General features: G+C 42.1%; 1 protein-coding gene and 1 pseudogene across 1 annotated transcript in view; both read right to left on the bottom strand.

Annotated features, from left to right (window-relative positions):
• The window catches only part of PPA1 (inorganic pyrophosphatase 1), a 36,643-nt gene that overhangs the window by 7,729 nt on the left and 6,894 nt on the right, over positions 1-22,020 (bottom strand). Inside the window, exons 3-6 of the mRNA XM_053922539.2 lie at positions 16,610-16,663; positions 15,470-15,589; positions 13,574-13,660; positions 12,636-12,762 (exon numbers count right to left, since the gene is read on the bottom strand). Of these exons, the coding sequence (XP_053778514.1) occupies positions 12,636-12,762; positions 13,574-13,660; positions 15,470-15,589; positions 16,610-16,663 (388 nt within the window). The remainder of the gene's footprint in view (positions 1-12,635; positions 12,763-13,573; positions 13,661-15,469; positions 15,590-16,609; positions 16,664-22,020) is intronic.
• Positions 140-11,368, bottom strand: LOC128780669 (insulin-like growth factor 2 mRNA-binding protein 3 pseudogene; annotated as a pseudogene).

Raw genomic sequence — 22,020 nt, forward strand, 5'->3', positions numbered from 1 at the left:
TACAGATAACTATGAACTTCATCCCAGTTTATATATGGGTCAAACAAGTCAAACAATCCACATCCTAGCACCTGGTCCCCTGCTCTTCCCAATAAGAAGGTAAATGTTTCTTACTTATCTTTTTAAAGATTTTTATTTATTTTTTTTCAGCAAGAGGGCAAGGGAGGGAGAAAGAGAGAGAAAGAAACATCAATGTGTGGTTGCCTCTCACGCACCCCCTACTGGGGACCTGGTCCACAACCCAGGCACGTGCCCTGACTGGGAATCGAACCAGCAACCCTTTGGTTCGCAGGCCGGCACTCAATCCACTGAGCCACACCAGCCAGCGCTTTCTTATTTATCTTAGCAAGACAAATCTCAACGAGATAAAGACTTTCTTGGCACTACACGGTAATGACAGAATAACAGTGCTGTGAGGTGGCCTTGCTTACCTGTCTGTGATTAAGAAAATACAATGCCTAGGAAAAGAACGGTCCATTGCCAGGATACCTGAACTCAGGTACAAATTCTCCTACCAGCTGGCTGACGGCCAGTTGCTGTTATCTCATTAACCATCTATAATCATCAACACTCCTCTTTTGTAATGAATGTAAAGATGTTGACTCTTGCATAAAAAATTTCAAATTTTAATTTGAATCAAATGCCTTAATCAGACCTAAGAACCCAACAGGTAAGTTGCAACATACCAGATAAATGACAATGTTGTCCCCTGCAGTTCTGAGGCACAGAAATCATATGATTTCCTGGAGGAACACTTAAATCTTTGACATGTACACCTTATTAATGAGTCTGATAACATTGAAGTTGTTAGGAGTAAATGTGGCCTCAAAGCTTATCAAGGCCCCATTATACCAGTTGCTTTGCACTGGTTGAGTCTTTGGAGTCTACAAAACATTCCCTGTTTTCTAATCATGGGTAACCATGGGTATGAAATATAGGACTCAATGGCAAGGGCATATGAAGACTTCTGTAACCAGACTAAGATGTTCCATCTGTGGAGAGTGACAGGAGCACTTTCGAAGGCATTAGCGCTAACCACGCTCCGGGTAATGCCTCATGGCAGAATCCCAACAAGACAAAACATCACAGTCTGGAAACAGACTCACGGGTCCAGAGAACAGACTGAGGGCTGCCACATGGGAGGGCGGCTGAAAGGATGGGTGAAAAAGATGAAGGGATTAAGAAGTACAAGTTGGTAGTTACAAAACAGTCATGGGGATGTAAAGTACAGCACAGGGAATGTAGTCAATAATAGTGTAATAACTACGTATGGTGCCAGGTGGGTGCCAGAATTATTAGCACCCACCTGGGAACCACTTTATAAATTAAACTGACCAGTATGCTATACCTGAAACGAATGTAAAATAATATTGAATGTCAACTGCAACTGAAAAAAATGAAATAAAAACCACAGAACGTCACAGCCTACTAGTGACTGGAAGTGCTCTTCCCAATGAGTGACGCGCAGCTGTCAGGCCTGTGCCATCTGCAGAACTGTCTGAGAGATCAGGCCCAGATGTGCGTGGCTCCCACAGTCTTCAGGCCTTCCCAGTGGCACCTGACATCCTTTTACCCATTCTCTAGCTGCCTGCTTTCCCTAATAAACTTAATTTTAGAAGGTGTGTGGTTGTTTTCATCTAACGGTGACAAACTTTACTCTGCATCAAGGTATTTGGAAAATGAAGCTGCATCTGGGGTACAGTACAGATGAGGAACGACCCGTATGCAGTATGCACAAACTCGGCTGCAGAATTATTTCCTAACTACGCGTTACCAGATACTCCATTATCAATGCTTCATTGGAAACAAAACATGATTTGCCATACTAAAGGCTAGGGATGAGATATGGCAGAATTTAAGCCAGCAGATATAAATGTAGCACCTATCTGTATTGTTTTAAAGCCACCAAAAGGGGATAATCAAATACCAAGGAAGAACTCTGGCCTGAAGCACATCTCACCTGAAATCCAACCAGAAAGCCAGTCCGTGATTTTTTTAAAGCAATTCATTGTATGAAAAAAAAAAAAAAAAAAAGAACACTAGGTAATTCAGTAACAAGAAGGGTACTTTTAGGCTAAAACTACAAAACAAACTGGTTTTCTGAAAACATTTAGGAAAACATCTCATCTCATTTGTAACATCAGAAACACTGCCCTTCAGAAAAACTTACTTAGCCTACAGAAATTCACTGTGAGATACAGATGAGCCAAATGATTTTTGAAAGGATTATTATCTATGCCCCTCAGATCAGGGTAATATGATGACTGTGACCATTTTATAAAAGAAAGCAACACAGAAACAAATCTGGGAGAAGAGCGGCCTTGGAAACCACCCACGCTCACGTAACTGTACAGGCTGGGCTTTGCTGTCAAGTTACGGGATGGGCAAATGAGTTTGGTATCGTGGTTAAATGTTTTATCACAGTTGTTCAAATTATATTCCAAAAATTATTTTCCTGTACTGTCTACCTTTTGATTTTCAAATAACTAGTTGCAGAGAATACAGAAGTCCCACTACACTTTATGTGATATTTTAGATGGCCGTTCCTTTTCTTGGTTTATCATTGTTCAAAAATCTTCCAAATAGCCTAACGAAGTGCATGACAGTGTCTGGCACACGGAGCGACAGCCTTTTATTGCGTTTAAACGCTGTCAATACACTGGGGAGGACCATCGGCCTGCCCCACCAGCCTTCACAGAAACAGTGCTTCTGGGGTCTGCTCAGAGCACAGACCCGCCAGCCCGGAGAGGACTGGCAAACTTCGGCAGCCTGTACAACAAGCCGACACTTGCCAGTCGGTTTCAAGTCCACAAGGCCGCGCCTCTTCACCGATGCACTTCCTTCAGGCAGTGCCCGTCAAAAACACGAAGCATTTATGCATTCCATCTTGTACCCAGACAAAAAGCTTGAAGTCTCCCGCAGCCATTTAAACTAGCCATTCCAAAATCTCCTGCAACTTGGCCAACAGTGCCATCGAAAACGCACCCTACCGTAAACAAACAAAAACATAACCGGGATTGCTGCTCCCCAGCCACAGGCACTGTTCCACACCATCGAACGTTCGCTGGGTTTTCCAACTGATACGCACGTCCAAAGCCGCAAAAAGTCTGAAATCAGTTTTCCAGCTTTACTGTCTCCAGCCAGAAGTAAAATTCTCGGGTTTGGGGAGGGTTTTTTTTGCCTGTTAACTAATAAAATTTAAGTTTATTAAAAAAAAGAAAAACAGTTGCACTTTTGTCTTTATAAATTATATGAATTTTTCAAAACACCAAAAATTCGCTTTCACTGAGGTAGTTGGGTAAAAACGTACATCTGACACCCCTGCCAACACCACTCAGTACTTCCCTTAGGTTATCCTCAGCGTCAGGTAAAAATAAAACAGAATAATTTTTCTATGCTAATAGCTTAACATTTATGCTCCTGTAATAATTCTGTTCCCATCCAATTTTAACTATTGGACATAGGAGCAACCTATTTGTATTTATTTGATGAATTCAATGAATACATCATTAAGCCAGTGTCTGGCATTTATGGGGGAATATTAAGAAAAATTAGAAACTTTGTTACACTGAGAATACAACGAAAGGGAAGTGCAGAGCGCCTCTCTTTCCCTCACTTCCCTCTTCTTTTTCTTTAAGCTGGGTGTCATACATTTCAGAGAGCGTAAAGTATATACTCTCAGAGACAGAGGTTCCAAAGTGGCCTGGTCCTCAGAGACGAGTGGCTAGGTAAAACCCTGTGCGTGTGACTCTGGACGTGGGTTCAGCGCCCTCTGCTGGCTGAGCCATTTGTCTGTGGCTTGGCACCTGCCTCTGCACTGGGCTGTTTCCAGCGCCTGTTTCCGTCTTGACTCAGGTGGTCTACTCTGCAGAGCTTTCTGCTGTTGGTGCCAGTACCCGAGTCAGAACTTTTCTCTGGGCAACCTGGCAAGCACTGAAATGACCAGTTATTTTGACCACTACTCTCATCAGGCATCTGGCCATGAGCGACAACTTCTGTGCCTGACAAATCCTGGAACTCATTCACTGTTTGGCCTCCTTTTTCAGTAACTGCCAGCAGCAAAGGATGGCACTCTGCTATGAGCTTCGAGTTTGACCTCTTCTTCAGGGCTAACGAAGCCTCCCTCTTTAATTTTTCCATAAATCCTTCCCGGAGCCTTTAACTGAGCATCTCAAGGCCCAGTGATAATCGCCATCCTCACGTTAGCAGCTGGTGCTTCAGCAGGCGCAATCTTAATAGAAGCTCCTGCAAAGCGAGCGGTGTGCTGCGCAGCCCCTGCTTGCTGATAACAGCACACCGACAAATAAGGCTGGGAGATAAGCAGATGAAAGTTTTTTCTGACTGCTCAGACTACGGATGGGGAGGAGTCACAGCTGAATGGGGGGACCCCAAGGTGACAGCTGGCATCCCTGAACTATGTGGGAACAGACCCAAGGCATTCAGATTTAGTCCGGGAACTAAATGTGCCTGAAAATTCACAGAAGCAATCATTTTCACACACTCCCTGATTTTCTTCATTGTTTCTTCTTCAGCTTTGGCACTTTCAACACTGTCTTTAACTGCAATGGTGCAGGTTATACAGCAATGGATACCATGGTTTTAGTGTGTGTCTTACTCAGTTTTTAAAGGCTTTTTCCTTCCTTACCAATAAAATGGATACAGTTATTCTGGGCTAAAATCTTCAAGGCAATCTTTTCTGTGAATCTCTTATCTTGAGCTTCCTTATGCATAACCTCCAGAATAGACTTACAAGCCACAGAGGTGCCTTCAGGGGTAAAAAAGACAGTAACTGATTCCTTGGCAGCACCTGCATTTTCTTTATGATGAACATCAGTTTTAGACTGTTTGATGCTCCAAATGGGGACACTTTTAGTCAATAGCAATAGATCATTATTAACACAAGTCCATTTGTTATTCCAGGATCGTGCATTCCATTCGGTATCAGGTCTCCAGAGGCCCCTCTTGGCCATGACTTTCTCAAACTTGTTTTTAATGACCTGGACTGTTTTGAGGGGTGCTGGGATTTGTCTTATTTTTTCCTCAAGATTAGACTAGGGTTAGTCTAGGCTAACCCTAGTTAGGCTTGCGGGAGGAAGACCACAGAGCTAAAATGCCATTCAAAACATGTCATTTTAAGTGTTCTTGATGTTGCCCTCGATAACCTGGCTGAGTAGTGTTTGTTAGGTTTCAGCTGTCAAGTTATTCTTCCCAGCCCCGCCTTCCAGACTGGACCCTTGAAGGAAGTCACCGTGCATGGCCCATGCTGCAGGAATGGAAGTCTTTACACTAATCACTTGGAATTCTTCTGCATGGGAGGTTGTCTGTTCTTCCCCATTTGTTTATTTATGCAATCATTTATTTATGTCCATATGGACTCACGGATATTTATTTTATACTTTGGGTTATAATCCAATACTACTTTCTTTTGTCGCTCCAATTGTTGCAGCTTGGCCACGGGAAGCACGCTCAACTGTGTGTTCCTTTGACAAACCCTCGTCATTATTTTTTTTAAAGCACTTTACTTTCTGGCACTTCAAGGTAGTCCCGACTCATTCTAGATGTTCCCTGCCCCAGCCCCAGGACTAGAAAAGGAACCCGAAAGAAGCCTTGGTTCCTTTTATTGAAGAAAGATATAGAAATCAAGATCTCTTGGTGCCAGAGATCTTGATGCCAGGTGGGCTCATTTCTTCTGAATGGGTCTTTTAGGCCATCTCAGCTGATAGAGCAAAGAACAGAAGTACCCTCGTCCAGTGTATATGTAATCTCAAAAACACTTTCGCATGTGTCTCTCCATACCTCTAGGAAGTCAAACAGTTCTTACTGGTGCCTCCAACTCCACTCCATGACCACACGTGTCATTCCCCGCCCTAGCCCCCTGCCTTGCTCATCTATACCCTCCCGCTCCAACAGTGAGAAGCCCGGCTCGCACCAGCCAGCCTCCACTCACTAATTCCCCAGTCTCAGTAGGCACATACAGCGGTTTCGGAATTGTTCACCTGTACTCCACTGAGAAATGACTTCACCACTCAGGGACAGCGCTTATGGGCAATCCCCTCTGCCTCTAGTCTCACCGTTGCTGCTAGTTTCCAAAGTTACTTGTCCGGCAGCTTTTCTCCCACCCCCTCAGTGAGATTATTCCCCACATTTATAATGGACTCTCTAGTCAGTCTGCATTCCACCCAGGAAATGACCTCATAAATGATTTTTTAAATTTGCACATACTCAGGCTCACTCCTTGTTCTGTGTATGAGTTATCTTTTGCTGCTGTTACAAATGATCACAAACTTAGTGGCTCAAAAAAACCCCCACCGAATATTTCTATCTTACAGTCCTGTGGGCCACCAGTTCCACATGATCTCTTCAGCCTGAAAGCAAAGTGTTGGCAGGGCTGCGTCCTGCCCTTTCTAAAGGCTCCAGGGGACAATGTGTTTCCTTGCCTTTCCCTGCTTTTACAGGCTACCCACGCTCTTTGGCACGTCTGTCACCCGTCCCCAACCCGACACCTTTGGAGCCAACAATGTCTCTCTCTGAACCTTCTTCTGCTATCACGTCTCCCTGTGACCACAGCTGGGAAAGTTTCTGTGCTTTCAAGGACTCGTGTGACTAGATGGAGCCCAAGTGGATAATCCAGGACACGCTCGCCATCTCAAGGTCCTACCCTTAATCTGAAGTCCAGTGCCATGTAAAGAGAATATTCACAGGTTCTGGGGGCTAGGGGTTAGACTGCTGTGAAAAGGGGAGGGGGCATTCCTTTGACACTATAAAATTCTATGGAATATCATACCCTCCATCCCAGTGTCAGACAGGAAAGTTTCACCACTTGCGGGCAGAGTACTGCCTGCTCCCCTGCAAGATGCCCACACCCCGACTCCCAGACCCTGTGAATACGGTGAATAAGGAGAAATGAAGATGCAGATGGGGTGAAGGTTACTCATCAGCAGATTCTGCAATGAGGAGACTATCCTGGGTTATCTGGCAGGCCCAACGTAATCATAAAGGTCCTTATAAAATCGAAGAGCGAGGCAGAAAAGCAAAGTCAGAGATGTGACAAGGACTCGAGCTGCCATTGCTGGCTTTGGAGACGGACAGGTGACATGAAACGAGGGATGTGGGCAGCCTTTAGAAGCTGGCAAATGATTTTCCTTTACAGCCTCAGTAGGGATGCAATCCTGCTGACACCTTCATCTGAGCCCCGTGAGGCCCACTTCAGACGTGCAAGAGAAAACGAATTCAATAACTAGATAAATAGACCGGGTCAATAACTAGAGGCAAGGTTAATATACAAATAAGATAAACTGGACAAAGAGTTGGAGGGTATAAACATATTTTTTCAAAAAGGACTTTACATAATCAACTTACACCACTACCTACATGTTTATAGTCAACTGATTTTTAACAGTGGTGCCAAGACACTTCCATGGGACAAGGAACAGCCTTTACAACAAAGCGTGCTGGGGCAGTTGGATAACTACACGCACAAGAACGATGCTGAGCGGAACCACTACTTCGTAGCATAGACAAAAATTAACTCAAAGCAGATCAGAGACCTAAATGTAAGGGCTACATTTATAAAACTCTTAAAAGGAAACATAAGTATAAATATTTGTGACCTTGGATTTGGCAATGGTTTCTTAGATATGACACCAAAAAGCAACAATAAACTTGATAAATTAGACTTCATCAAAATGAGAAACTTGAGTGCTTCAAGAACACCATTAAGAAAATGAAAGGACAATCAACAAAATGGAAGAAAATACAGACAAATCATATATCTAATAAAGGTCTAGTATCCGGAATTTATAAAGATCTCTTATAATTCAATAATACAAAGATATACCAAGAATGACTATCATAAAAAAGATTAATAACAAGTGTTGGCAAGGAAACAGGAAAACTGAAACCCTCATGCACTGTGGCGGGACTAAAAAATGGTACAGCTGGCTTTGGAAAAACGTTTGGCAGTTCCTCAAAAGCTTACACATACCAGTTAGCATATGACTCAGCAGCTCCACTCCTAGTTACATACACCCAGGAGGATCAAAACCGTATGTCCACACAAAAGCTTGTACAGGATTGTTCGTAGCAGCAGCATCATTCCTAACAGCCAAAAACAATCCAAATGGCCATCAGGAGATGATGGGTGAACACAATGTGGTACACGTCCGCACAACGGCGTGGTACTCGGCTGTGAAAAAGAAGGAGTACTAATACATGCTACAACACGGTGAACCTAGAAAACATCATACTAAGAAACCAGATGCAAAAGGCCGTATATCTTATGATTCCACATATGTGAAATAGCAAGAACAGGAAAATTTATAGAGACAGAAGGCAGATCAGTGTTTGTCAGGCTGGCCTGGGAGAAGGAAGAAATAGGGAGTGTCTTCTTAAAGGTACAAAGTTTCCTTCTGGAAGGATGCAAATGTTCTGCAATTGGTTAGCGGTGGTGGTTGCACAATAATGTGAACGTGCTAACTGCCACCAAATGGTGTACTTCGAAAAAGTCAGAATGAATTTTGTGTTAGCTTTCCTGCCAGAAGAGGGGACTGAGGTACTGAACATGAAACAATACAGGCGAACCGGAAAACATTATGCGAAGTGAAAGAAGCCAGACATTCCATCGTATGAACCCATTTATGTGACACGTTCAGAACAGGCAAACCCACAGAGACAGACCGTAGGTTAGTGGATGCCAGGGACTGAAGGAAGTGGGAACAGGGCGTGGCTGCTGATGGGCATGCGGTTTCCCGTTAGAGTGGTGACAATATTCTGGAATTAACAGTGGTGATGGTTTTATACCCTAGTAAATATATTAAAAACTCTAGGATTGTACACCTTAAAATGGTGACTTTTGGATTCAAGTCAAGAGGGCAGAGTCCTTAAAGGCAGTACTCGCATTCTCCCAGGACCACATCAAAATGATAACTACACTACAGAACAACCATCGTTTAGCTGACATCTAGCTAAACAGAACTCCTGTAACTAAGGTGGGGGGTGGGGGGGAGGTGGGCAGAAATGCAGAACAGCCTTGTCTCATACCCATGTGTGGCAGTTAAAATTTAGGAGGGGTATCTCAGCTATGGTAGTCCCCCCTGAAAAGCAAGGAGTCCCAACCACACACCAGGCCCCCCAGCTCAGGGTTCCAGTGCCAGGAAGAGAGGCCCCCATAACTTCTTGTCTTGAAAAGCAGATTGTGGCTGAGTGAGATGGAGGGCTGCTGGAGCTCCAGGTGCTCGTCTCAAAGGGCCAGAAGGGACTTACTCAGACTCACTCTGAGTGTCAATGCTCAGGTGGCAGCTCAAAGGGCACCAGGGACATACAGGGAGCAACTGAATTATCTGGCTTTGGGGTAGGGCCTGGAGGGGCAGCTTTGGCAGAAGCCATTGTTTCTTCACTGAGCTGTCCCCCTGCAGAAGCAGCTGGAGGCCATATCCAGCCTTTATCAACCTAACACTCGGCTCCACCCTCGTGATTTCCTGAGACCCACCCCACCTGACAGGCCCACCCAAGCCACTTCCACTGGCTTTTTCATACAAACAATCCCTCTTGGCTCATGCTGTCCTAAATTCTCTCAACAGTTCACAAACCCCAAATAAGCAGCATCTGGCCTCGGCAGGCCTGTACCTCTTGTTAAGTGGCCTCATGCCCAGCAGCAGCAGCAGCTGGACTCAGTTCACAGCCTGGCCTCTCTTGGGCACATCCAGGCCCAGCACAAGAAGCAGCCATCGGCAGACCGCATTGTAGCTCATGCTGAGTGGCCCCAGGCAGGGCACTGTCTGTGGATGACCTTCGCCTGCACCTCCCGAGAGGCCTCAGAGCCAGCATCCCCTATGGCCAGCTTCAGACCTCACCAGGGCACCACCCAACTACCTACACAAGCAACACACTGAAGGGGTGGACTCAGCAGGCACCAGAGCCCCACTGAGCAAGTTCTGCTCCATGGGGTCAGCCCCTACAGCAGCTCCTCCACAGTAGTTACAGCTGGTCCTTGTAACCTGTCAGCATTGGGGTGGGGAGGAGGGTTCAAACCCTCCCATTGATGCACCAACAGCAATCCAGGCTCAACTACAGTGGGAAGGTACACACAGCCACACGGGAGCGCAGCTGGAGCACCCGGCTCAGTGGTTGAAGGCTGTGTCACGGGGCCCTACAGGAACCCTACTATATAAGCCCACCCTACCAAGACTGGAAGACATAGCAAATCTACCTAATACACAGAAACAAACACAGACAGGCAGCCAAAATGGGGAGGCAAAGAAATATACCCCATGCTCAAAGAAAGGAGAACTTCAACAACAGAAAAAAAATGACGTAGAAACCATAAAAAAGAACACATCAGAAATGAAGACTACAGCCGGAAATGAAGAGTATACTAGAAGGAATCATCTGCTCATTAACTGAAGCAGATGATCAAATCAGCAATTTGGAAGACAAGGTAGTAGAAAACACCCAAATTAGAACAACAAACAGAAAAAATAATTTTTTAAAAAATGAGGAGAGTTTAAGGGCCCGCTGGGACAACATCAAATACAACAACATCTCCGTTACATGGGGACGAGAAGGAGGGGAGAGAGTGAGGGACTGAGACCTATTTGAAGAAATAATGACTGAAAACTTCCCTAACCTGGTGAAGGAAAAAGACACATAAGTCCAGGAAGCAGAGAGAATCCCAAACAAGATCAACCCAAAGAAGTCCATGCCAAGACACATCATATTAAATAATATGAACACATCATATTAAAATGCCAAAGACTAAAGACACAGAGAAAAATCTTAAAAGCAGTTAGTGACCTACAAGGGAGCTCCCATAAGACTGTCAGCTGATTTATCAACAGAAACTTTGCAGGCCAGAAGGGATGGGCAAGAAGTATTCAAAGTGATGAAAAGCAAGGGCCTACAACTAGGGTTACTCTACCTAGTAAAGCTGTCATTTAGAATCAAAGGACAGATAAAGAACTTCCCAGACAAGAAAAAGCTAAAGAAGTTTATCACCACCAAACCAGTAGTACAAGAAGTGGTAAAGGGTCTTCTTGAAGAAGAATGAAAAATATGAATAATAAAATGGCAATAACTACACATCCATCAACAATTACTTTAAATGCAAACGGATTAAATGCTCTAAGAGAAAGACATAGGGTGACTGAATGGATAAGAAAACATAACCCTTACAGGGTCATCTACACGACCCTGTGGATATACGCTGTCTACAAGAGACTCACTTCAGACTGAAAGACACACAAAGACTGAAAATAAAGGGATGGAAAAAGATATTTCATGAAAATGGAAACAAAGGAACAAAAGCTAGGGTAGCAATACTTACACCAGACAAAACAGACTTTAAAACAAAGGCCATACAAGAGACAAAGAAGGCCCTGGCTGGTGTGGCTCAGTGGAGTGAACACTGGACTGAGAACCAAAGTCACCAGTTCGATTCCCAGTCAGGGCACATGCCTAGGTTGTGGGCCAGGTCCCCATTGTGGGGGGGGGGGCACTCGAGAGACAACCACACATTGATGTTTCCTTCCTTCTCTTTCTCCCTCCCTTCCCCTCTCTAAAAATAAATAAATAAAATCTTTTTAAAAAGAGAGACAAAGAAGGACCCAGTAATTCCATTTCTGGGTATTCATCCAAAGAAACCCAAAACACTAATTCAAAAAGACATTTGCATCTATATGTTCACTACAGGATTATTTACAGCACGGAAGCAACGTTGGTGTCCATCCGCAGACGGATGGATGCAGCAGCAGCGGTGCGCACACACGATGGAACATGACTCAGCCAAGACAGGGACTGAGATCTTGCCGCCTGAAAAAACACGGATGCACCTAGAGGGTATTGTACTGAGGGAAGTAAATCAGAGAAAGAAAAATGCCATAGGACTTCATGTATATATGGAATCTAAAAAACAAAACAAGCAAGCAGAATGAAAACAGACTCTTAGATACAGAGAACATTTTGATGGTTGCCAGATGAGAGGGGTCCCGGGGGGAGGGGTGAAAAAGGCGCAGGGACTAAGAAATAAAAATTGGTAGTTACAGAACGGTCATGGGGATGTAAAGTACAGCATAGGAAATACAGCCAACAATTGTGTAATACCTACGTATGGTCTCAGATGGGTACTAGATTCAGCAGGGTGACCACTTCGTAAGTTATATAAATGTCTAATCACTGGGTTGTATAGCTGAAACTAATATAATATTGGACATCAACTATCATTGAAATATAAAAAATTATTAAAAGTAAAAAAAGAAGCCCTTAGGGACTCTACAGTGTTGTCCAATAAACCCTTCTGTGATGATAGAAATGTTAAGAAAGAAATATGACTTTTTATGGTATATGGATTACATTTCAATTAAAACAGATATTTAAAAATAAATGACTACAGCAACTGAGTGTGAGTATGTGGAGAACGAAAGCAGAGAACAGTAAATACAAACCGTCAGATATTTTTTCTTTCCTGGAATGGAGAAAGTTTACTTACTTATAGAAGCTCAGTGTTAGAAATAACAAGGCTTCGTCAAATGTTTTGCTCCCTCACTCTCTCTCAGTTTGAAGGCGTGAGTTTACAATTCCGTCACTGCCGGTTAAGCGGCGCATCAGATGCAGGCACGTTCAGACTCTTGAACGTTTCTTACCATTATAATTGGCTGCATCAGGATCATCCACGTTAATGGCAATCACCTTCCAGTCAGTTTCCCCTTCATCAATCATAGCCAATATGCCCAGAACTTTCACCTTGATTACTTCGCCTCTTGCACATACCTGAGAGTGAATAGCCACCGTCAGGACAATACTACAGAATGAAACTTTGGAAGAAAAGCTTCGCTTGGTCGATAGCAGGAAATAAGGAAGATGCCAAGTTTCTGCAGACTTACCTTAAGACTGTTCCTTTAAGCAGTTTTTAAAAAGCTAAACGAATAAATGCCTACCAGTCTTTCCAAAGTTGAAAATGTACCTTCACTACTTACAGGTCCTAAGAGAATCAGTAACATGATTCAGGATAATTAATATTTTTTTAACTGTCATTGTTTGTGCCAAAGAATGAACCCTCCATAATTTGTTTCAAATACATGTTTTAACATACTTTCTCCACCTCTTATTTTATAGAAGCCATTGAGTTAGACATCATACAATATGACTGAATGACTTAAGAAACTGAATGACAACTTTTTCCAGTTGTTTACTATTTCCACAAGCCTGAGAAATATCATAAAGACATGTAACTACAGTCCGAACCCTAAAGCACCCCTACTTTGTAGAGGAACCCCTTGGACTGAGATGAAATTTGCATCCTAATACCCGTCACTTACTGACTGCTGTCGCCTGCCTTCTAAAGCAATGCAGACATGTCCACTCCTTCCGCACATATGTAAGTCACATAGGCACACGTTTTCCAGGCTGATTTTAAATACACAAATTATAACTATACAAATAGACAAGAGCTTTAAATAAAATGGAAGTTTCTAATTGCCCGAAGAGACATCATTATTCATAATACTTTTTAAAGTGTGAATGTTATATATTTCATTAATATTATCTGGGCACTAAAGAAAAACATTCCAGATTCCATTACCTTGCTTCCAATTTCACAGACATCGATTGGGTCATTGTCGCCGCAACAGCCAGTGTGTTTGTCGTTGTGTCCGGGGTCTTCCCAAGTCTAGGGGGAAGAAGGGCTTAGAACACGTGGTTCCTACGTATGCCCTGACAGAGGGCATCGTGCTGACATTAGAAGATATCACCACGTCAGTCCTTCTGAAAACACAGTAACCTCCGGCTGTTTGTTCCCATGTAAAAAATTCTTTATTCACATCTAAGGATCTTCACTACACACAATAACTTTGATCAAATGCTAGGGCTCCTATCATGCACAGAATGCCACACTAAATTTAAGCTTTAAAAAAGGTAGTGATCCTATTTAAAACAAACAAAAATCACCCACCTAATAACTGAGATGAATGCAAACACAGATATAGGCCTAAATATTTACTTTAAAAAACATATTAAAAGGAAACTGCTTTGAGGGACTCTTGGTACTTACTATCTTCTACTAACTAGATTTTCTTTAAAATGAGTTCCCAGAGCAGAGGTAGGGAGGCGGTGACACGGAAGCAGACACTGTGTGTTCTGACACTGTGGTAAGAGTGTCACTGCTGGCCAGGAGCCAAAATTAAAAAGTTTAATTAGACTTTTTGAAGCTTCAAATTGCTGGCTTTCTTTCCTGCTAAATTGCAAGAGAGAGTCCTTGCAGAGCATTTCATAAAAGAACAGATGGCCTACGTTTGCCAAGAAGTGCAGTTCCAAGCATAGCTGTTGTTTTGGTTCTTTTCTCCCCCAATCCAGAACACATTTCTTAGATACATTTGCCTACTCAGCTGGGATACGAAGGGGGATAGAGGAGGACCGGGTCCCACAAAGCCAAATCCAGCCTACAGAAGAATAAGAATGTCAGCACTGTTTTCCCGGATGGATGATATTTCAAGGCTGAATACTAAATCAACTGAGGTACAAGGCGTCTGCCTATAATTAAGGCAAACAACTTCATAATTACCTAACAAGCTAGATGAGTTTGACCTCTGTTTGGTAACAGATTGTTTCACAGTAGATTCCACTTAATAGGCTTAATGGTTAGTAAACACAAACCATTTACCAATAGGAAAAAAATTAATTGGATGTTTTGTGTAAAACTCCTGAGGGTCACAGCATTATCCCAGCCAAGCCAGAATTAAACCCATCATTTACTCGTAATAGACGGGACTCTAGTGATTCTTTATTCAGATGTTACACAAGACCTACCGCACACCGGCACAGTGCTGGGGATTAATTCGTAAACAATGCCGACTCCCCCCGCCCCAGAGGGTTGACTAGTCAGGAAAACAGAATCTTACTTACTTATGACAGAGAGCTTGGCTCAGAGAAGGAATCAGGACTCTAAACACAAAGGTCAGCAGCTGTGTGAACTAAGTGCTTTCTTCCTCAGAATAGCCACAAGAGCTCAGTACTATTAATAACTCCGGGGGAGATAGTCATGTCTCAGGGAGGACGAAACAGAAACCAATTAGGTAACTTAGCAAGTGGTAGCCTTGGGATTTGAACCCTAGTCTGTCTGGGGCCAAAAATCAATGCTTTTATAACCGCTAGCCTGCACTGTCTCTCTTAATAGATTTGCCACTCATTCTGTACAAAAAGAATTTGTATAGTTTATAACTAGTCTCTATAGAAAGGTAAATATTTCAAAAAAGAACTTTCAAATGTGAACTTCAACATTTTTGTAAACAATTACCTTTCAATTTATCTTGAAAGTAAGTTATTCAAGGAAGTATTAAAACAGTTAATTACCCATTATGTTTTTAAAGGCTATTCTAGCAAAACCTTTCTGAAGGTGTTTAAATCTTTTGTTACTATCAGCAGAGGGTTAACTTTTTTGCACGCTGAAAAGTACATTTCTCACAACCGCACAGAGGCATACCTGCGGGATGGCACCGTAGTTCCAGATATACCCTTTATAAGGGAACAAATTGGCCACGTAACGGAGCTTTCCTTTTTTCACATCTTGTTTAATTGGGTTTAAGGGGTCCTTTGTAGCAATCTGAAATTAAAAAATTTCCAATCACCACCTATTTGGACATGAAATACTATTCAGATAAAGGACTTGCAGAAATTACTCATGGAATGCACACCACTCCTCCCACTGTAACGACGTATCACACCCCTAATGTTTTTGTAAGTTGAAATAAAAGTTTCTCCACAGTCAGCCTTTCAGTGGAAAACATTCAGGTATATGGGAACTATCAAGAAGGGAAAAAGAACATTTATTAATTCCAGAGAGCAAAAACTGAACTTACCTGGAATAAATCCTAACATTTGAGAAATAAAAGATTTTTATTAAAAAGGCAAAATAAATATTACCAAATTCAGCTTTCCTTTAGAGCATTTAAAAAACTGAAATCTTTGATTGTCTATTACATGCAAAGTGGGTTACATTCAAAAAGCTTAATTGATACAAAACACATAATAAATATCCATAACAAAAAGCCAAATATTTACTTAGGTGTCATCAGAAGGAAATTAGCAAAATGCAGCAGAAATTCTCATAAGATCAGTTGTGGCTGGGGTGGCCAAGGAGAGCCTGTTGACTCTGTGAAGTCGTGACATTTAAAAAGAACAAGACAGGAGAATTCCAGGCTTTGGGAACTCCAGAAGCGAAGGCATCGGGAAGGTAAGTCTGTGGTGCATTTTTATACTGTAAATGGTGGAGTTTAGTTGGGGCACAGAGGTAAGATTGGCAGGCAATGGGAGAAACAACTGGAAAACAGATTGGGACTAGAAAGAGGAAACCTTGGGCCTTCGCTGTTAACCCTTGAGCAAATCAGTGTGGTTAGATGAAAACCACAGTATTTTGCTGTGTATAATGTGTGCTTTTTGGCCCAAATTTTTGAGGGGAAAATACAGATTAGCATCATGCATGGGTATAATGATTACATACCACGAGTATAATAATGGTATAATGCGCCAAAAAACATGGGTGCGCATTTTACACAGGAGCACCTTGTATGTGGCAAAATACGGTAACATCCCACATCTGCCAGTCAATCTAAGGCAAACATACCTCCATTTTCGCATTGGACCAGCGCGGTACTTCGACTACCATGTGGAACACATCCTGAAAAACAGAAGGTCAGATGGTCACAGGAGCTAATGTGTCCTCTTCCACGAGGTGCCCTAGTCCCTCCAAGTCAACTGCTCGTCATTTCAGATCTTTGGAGTCATAATTACACAGTTGGGCCGGTGTGTGTGTGTGTGTGAGTGAGAGTGTGTGTGTGTAGAGAATAGTTTTATAAAGAAAGGAAACACTTTCTAGACCTAACAGAACTTACGTCTCTGAGGAAGTCCACCTTCAAAGCAATCGTCTCCAAAGCCCATTCATTTCCACTGTGACTCTGCAATTACTCAGAATGGTTTTGGATCGCTTAGTTCAGAGGTGGTTTATAAACAAATCCCAAATCCATTTAATTACTTTGTCATACTTTAGTTTTAGCCTCAAACAAAATTACCCACATTATCCTCCCAATTTGGCTGTTTTTAAAAATCAAGTACTCACTCATCGAAGGGACAAGAAGTTTGACGCTGAAATAAAGTACGTTCCAAAAATATTTTAACCAACAGCATTTCTAGTGTGATTAGTTTACAGCCGTAAGTTGACTACTTTAAAATGAACGACATACTTCTGCCCTACCCGGGTGGCTCACTTGGTTGGGCGTCATCCTGCAAAGTGAAAGGTCACCAGTATGATTCCCACTCACAGTGCATGTGAGAGGCAACCAATCGATGTTTCTCTCCCTCTTCCTCCCTCCCCTACTAAGAATGAATAAAATCTTAAAAAAAAATAAAATATTTTTAAAATTTCCAAGTGCTTACTGTTTAAAAACACAATGAAAGAAAATCACACAGTGATCTCATTTTGCACACCTAAGTTAAATATCAACTTGACGTAGGGTGTGTAATTAAAACTGAGCTTCAAGGAGTCAGAAAATTATGTTCACCAAGGAATAAAACTTTAAATTCGGTTTTTCAGTTCACAGCCTCTACAAGAGGCACACATGAAGCCAAGTCTGCGATCACTCTATTATAAAATGTATACTTTTAAAAGTTTATTTCAAAGGAAAAGCACATAGTTACACAACTTCTTAGAACTACATCCTTTCTAGTTTGCATTAAAAATAGGGACTTATAGAACTGTACAGATGAAGACTACATAACTTTATTAACCGACATCACCTTGTAACTTCATTAAATCACCCCAGTAAATTCAATTAAAAAAACAAACAAGGACTGGTGAGCAACAATAAGTCAAAGGTTTCAAGTCAATAAGTACCTTGCTGCTATTTTTAACCAATCAGAAAAGCTACACAGATTTATGTTCAAGAGTGTAAAAACTTCTGCCAACCATGTAAGTTCCTGGTTAAGCCAAGGGTGACTAAGATAGTTCTCAGCCTCTTGACACTTACTTGCTAACAACACAAAAACTACAAAGAATGGAGGTAATATTTAAATCCAGGACTGAATAAACGGTCCTATCCTTGGAAAGTAATAATGAATGGCTTTAGAAAAGTAACACTAATATTTCAGGGTAGTTTACAAGAACAGCATCTACCTGCATCACTTTGGCATTAAGATGTAGGACCTGTAAGTCCACGAGACTGGGTGGAACAGAGCAGGGGCTTTCAGTTTCCAGCAGCAATATTCTACCAGCTCACAAGATGGAGCTGTTGCTACGTGAAAGGTTAAACTGAGCTGACATAATGGAGGAGACTGGTGGTTAATTTTTTTTTTAAGAAAATATTACAAAATGAATACACTGCCTAGAGAAAAAGTAGCAAATAGAGCTGAAACCACTAATTCAAAGTTTGAAAACTACACTCAACACCCCAATGGAATGAAATGATAAATATATAAATCTCAAAACCACATTACCTAATATCACAAACCTGCATAACTAATGGAAACCAAAACAAACAGAAAACATCATTAGCTGAGCCAAAAATAGCAAGGAGTATCCTGCAAGAAGCCACATATCCAACTCATTTCTTTGTCTCAACAAATATTGATTGAGCACTACAATTATGTCCCAGACACTTTTCTAGGCACTGAAGACTAGGGATGAACAGAATAAAAGCTTTTAACTCCAGAAGGGCTGGATTTCCAGACCAGGTCCTACCAGCTTGCAGGCCTCATGCTGCAGCTTGGGCTCCACAAGCCTACTGTAGATGAGGGACTGGTCTGTCAGATGAATGCTTTAACACATCCTCAACCGTATGGACATGCTGTAGTGATTCCTGTATTTTTGATAAAAGCAAAAAATGTGCAGTAGCTTTTAGTTATTCCTTTCTCCGTTAATTATCACATAGAAATGTGCTTTTAAATACTTCCACATAAAAAGAGGTTTCTCATATATTAGCAGGAACTACTTAGGAAGGAGCAGTTTATTTCTCTTAGACACCAGGACTAATTCAGGGGGTTGCCACTAGGGGAAAGTGAAACGATTTTCAGAGCAACAGATGTGAGAAATTCAACCAATTAGCCATCGCTAGAAAAACTTTTACTGTTAAAACCTGCATTCCCATTGGAACTCTTGTGTGCTAGTAGTGGTAGGAAAGTAAAACGGCTCAGCCTCTGTGGAAAACAGCATAGCGGTATTTCAAAAACTTACAAGTGGAATTATTTTATCGTGCACTACGGCCATAGCTGACTCAGTCTCTAAGCTAATCTGCCACATCGACTCTTGCGCCCCCACCCCCCATTTGCGAATGTACACAGGAACTGTAGTGAGCCACCCTTGATCTTATCTCTTAACCAGCTCTGCCGCCAAAGCCGCCGGGCACCTAGCGGCCCCCCTTCCCTTGCATTCAATACTCATTCCTTTCCCAGCGCCCAGACTTGGTGTTTTCAGCTGTAAACACTGCGTGGAAGGCATGGAGGATATCCGTGTTATCTCGCCACCGCGCAAGACACACCTCCTATGTAAGTCCTCCTCAACGCGATGCCCTGTTGGAGTCCTCAGCCTTTCTCCAGGCTCCTGGCCTCGGGAAATGTGATGTAACAGACAAGGGTGTGGCAGAAGTAAGGCCTCCTGGAGTGTGGTTGGTAGGGTAGCAACATGGGTGTAATAATTTATAGTTTTAATCTGAACACTTACCTAAAATGTCATATGGTGTGCATGGGTGTGATATTGTTATGTTTCAGAATTACATGCTCATGATTTTGTAATAAAAAAACAGGGGCGTTGTTTGTGCCAGACCCTGTATATGATCTAGCAATGACACTCCCGGGTATACACTGAAGGGGACGGAAGGTCAGGGTCTTGAAGGGATGTCTGCACACCTACGTTCGGAGCAGCATCACTCTCAGTAGGTCAAACGTGAAAGCAACCCAAGGGTCCACTGATGCGTACATGGAGAAGCAAAATGTGACATATACACGCAATATTCTTCAGCCTTAAAGGGAATTCTGACACATGCTGCATGAATGAACCCTGAGGACACTGTGCAAAAGGAAATAAGCCAAGACACAGAAACACAAATACTGTATGATTCCACTTACACGAGACACCTGAAGAGACGGGCCGGGCGGGGAACGGGGGTTACTGTTCAACGGGTACAGTTTCAGTGTCACCAGATGAAGAGTTCGGGAGGGGAGGGGTGGTGATGGTTGTACAATATGAAAACACTTAATATCACTGAATATTTAAAAATGGTTAAAATGGCAGACTGTACGTTGCACATACTTGATAATTTAAAAATTGGGAAAGACATGCATATAGTATTTCCAATGCTTATGTACTTAAAAATACTGAGACGAGATTTTAGAAAATTTAGTACCACCCAGAAATTCATACCTTCTTTCTTCAATCCTAACTGGTTTCAACTATTACTTAGCTCAGTCCTGAATTTACCGTTTCATTAGCCCCGTTGTTAGGACTTCTCCGAACTCCATTCTCTACTTCTAAGCTTTGGATTTGTAAATCCCTGCTCTGGCATCAGAGCTCTCGGATCCCTGTTTATAGTTACAGAGAAAGGGAGACAGTTTAGGGTCCTTAGTGGGTTGATTCTGACAGGCCTGCAGAAGGAGGGGAGAAGGCCAACTACAGCTTTAGCTCTGACTTCGCAAAGTCAGAAGTATAACAATCACTTCATCAATAAAGTAAGAATGTTAAAGATGTCCAGATTCTAAGGAGACTGAAAGCTTAATAAGTTTAAATTATAACATTCCATTAATCAAAAAGATTTCAAATAAATTTTAGGGATATATGAAATTTAACCTATATCTTTTTATTTTTTCAGCTTTATTGAGGAATAACTGACAAATGAAATTATAAGATATCTGAAGCGTACATTGTGATGATTTGACACACATGTATATTGTCAAAAGATTTCTTGCCCCTCCCCATCTTATTAATTACCATATCCATCACCTTACACATTTATCTTTTCTTTTGGGGGGAGGAGGCATCACTTAAGTTCTATTCTCTTACCAAATTTCAATTATACAATACAGTATGAGTCAACTATAGCCACCAGGTTTTACATTAGATCCTCAGACCTTAATCATCTTATAGATGAAAGTATGTACCCTTTACCAACCTCTCCTTATTTCTTCCACCCTCAGTCCGATAACCACCCTTCTACTTTCTGTTACTATGCCTTTAACTTTTTTTTTTTAAGATTCCACATACAAGTGATACCATGGCAATTTTGTCTTTCTGTGTCTGGTTTATTCCACTTAGCATAATGCCTTTCAAGGTTCATCCGTGTTGTTGTAATTTTATATATATGTATATAAATGAGACATATATGAGGAGGGACCACCCCCCAAAAAAACGAAGCTATCTTCTGGAGGGCGGGCCCCTTGTAATACAGGCTTCCCCCACTAGGTGAGTGTTCTAGGGACCCATCTGTATCAGTGTACCAGCGGGTGGTGCTGTGAGAGGCTGGGTTTGCCTTCAGTGATGCAATTTTTGACCAAAGAAATGGCATGCTCCACCACCTCCCGTGCCTCACCCCACCTATCAACCCAACCTTGCCCCAAGCGACTTTTGTTTCCCACAATGAAAAAAGTCCTCAAATGGAGACATTTTTGTCCGAGTGGATGAGGTGAAACAAAAAAATGGCAGAAGCACTAAAAGGCATCAAAATCGACAAGCTCAAAAACTGTTTTTGAATAGTGGAAAAAAACATCTTGCTAGGGGTATTGCATCAAATGGAGAGTACTTTGAAGGTGACTGAAGTTTACACATGTAAGAATGAATAAATGTTTTATAAATAAATTCTGGTTTTGGGGGGTCCCCCCTCATTCATATATATCTATTACACATAATATATATATTTTGTTTACATTATATTTTTCTCATCCACTCATCTGTTGAAGACACAGCTTGTTTCCACATCTCGGCTCCTGTGACTAGTGCCGCAAAGCACACGGGAGTGCGGACAGCTCTCAATATGCTGTTTTCGTTGCCTTCAC

This window comes from Desmodus rotundus, chromosome 4, assembly GCF_022682495.2.
Source record: "Desmodus rotundus isolate HL8 chromosome 4, HLdesRot8A.1, whole genome shotgun sequence".
NCBI classification, from domain to species: domain Eukaryota; kingdom Metazoa; phylum Chordata; class Mammalia; order Chiroptera; family Phyllostomidae; genus Desmodus; species Desmodus rotundus.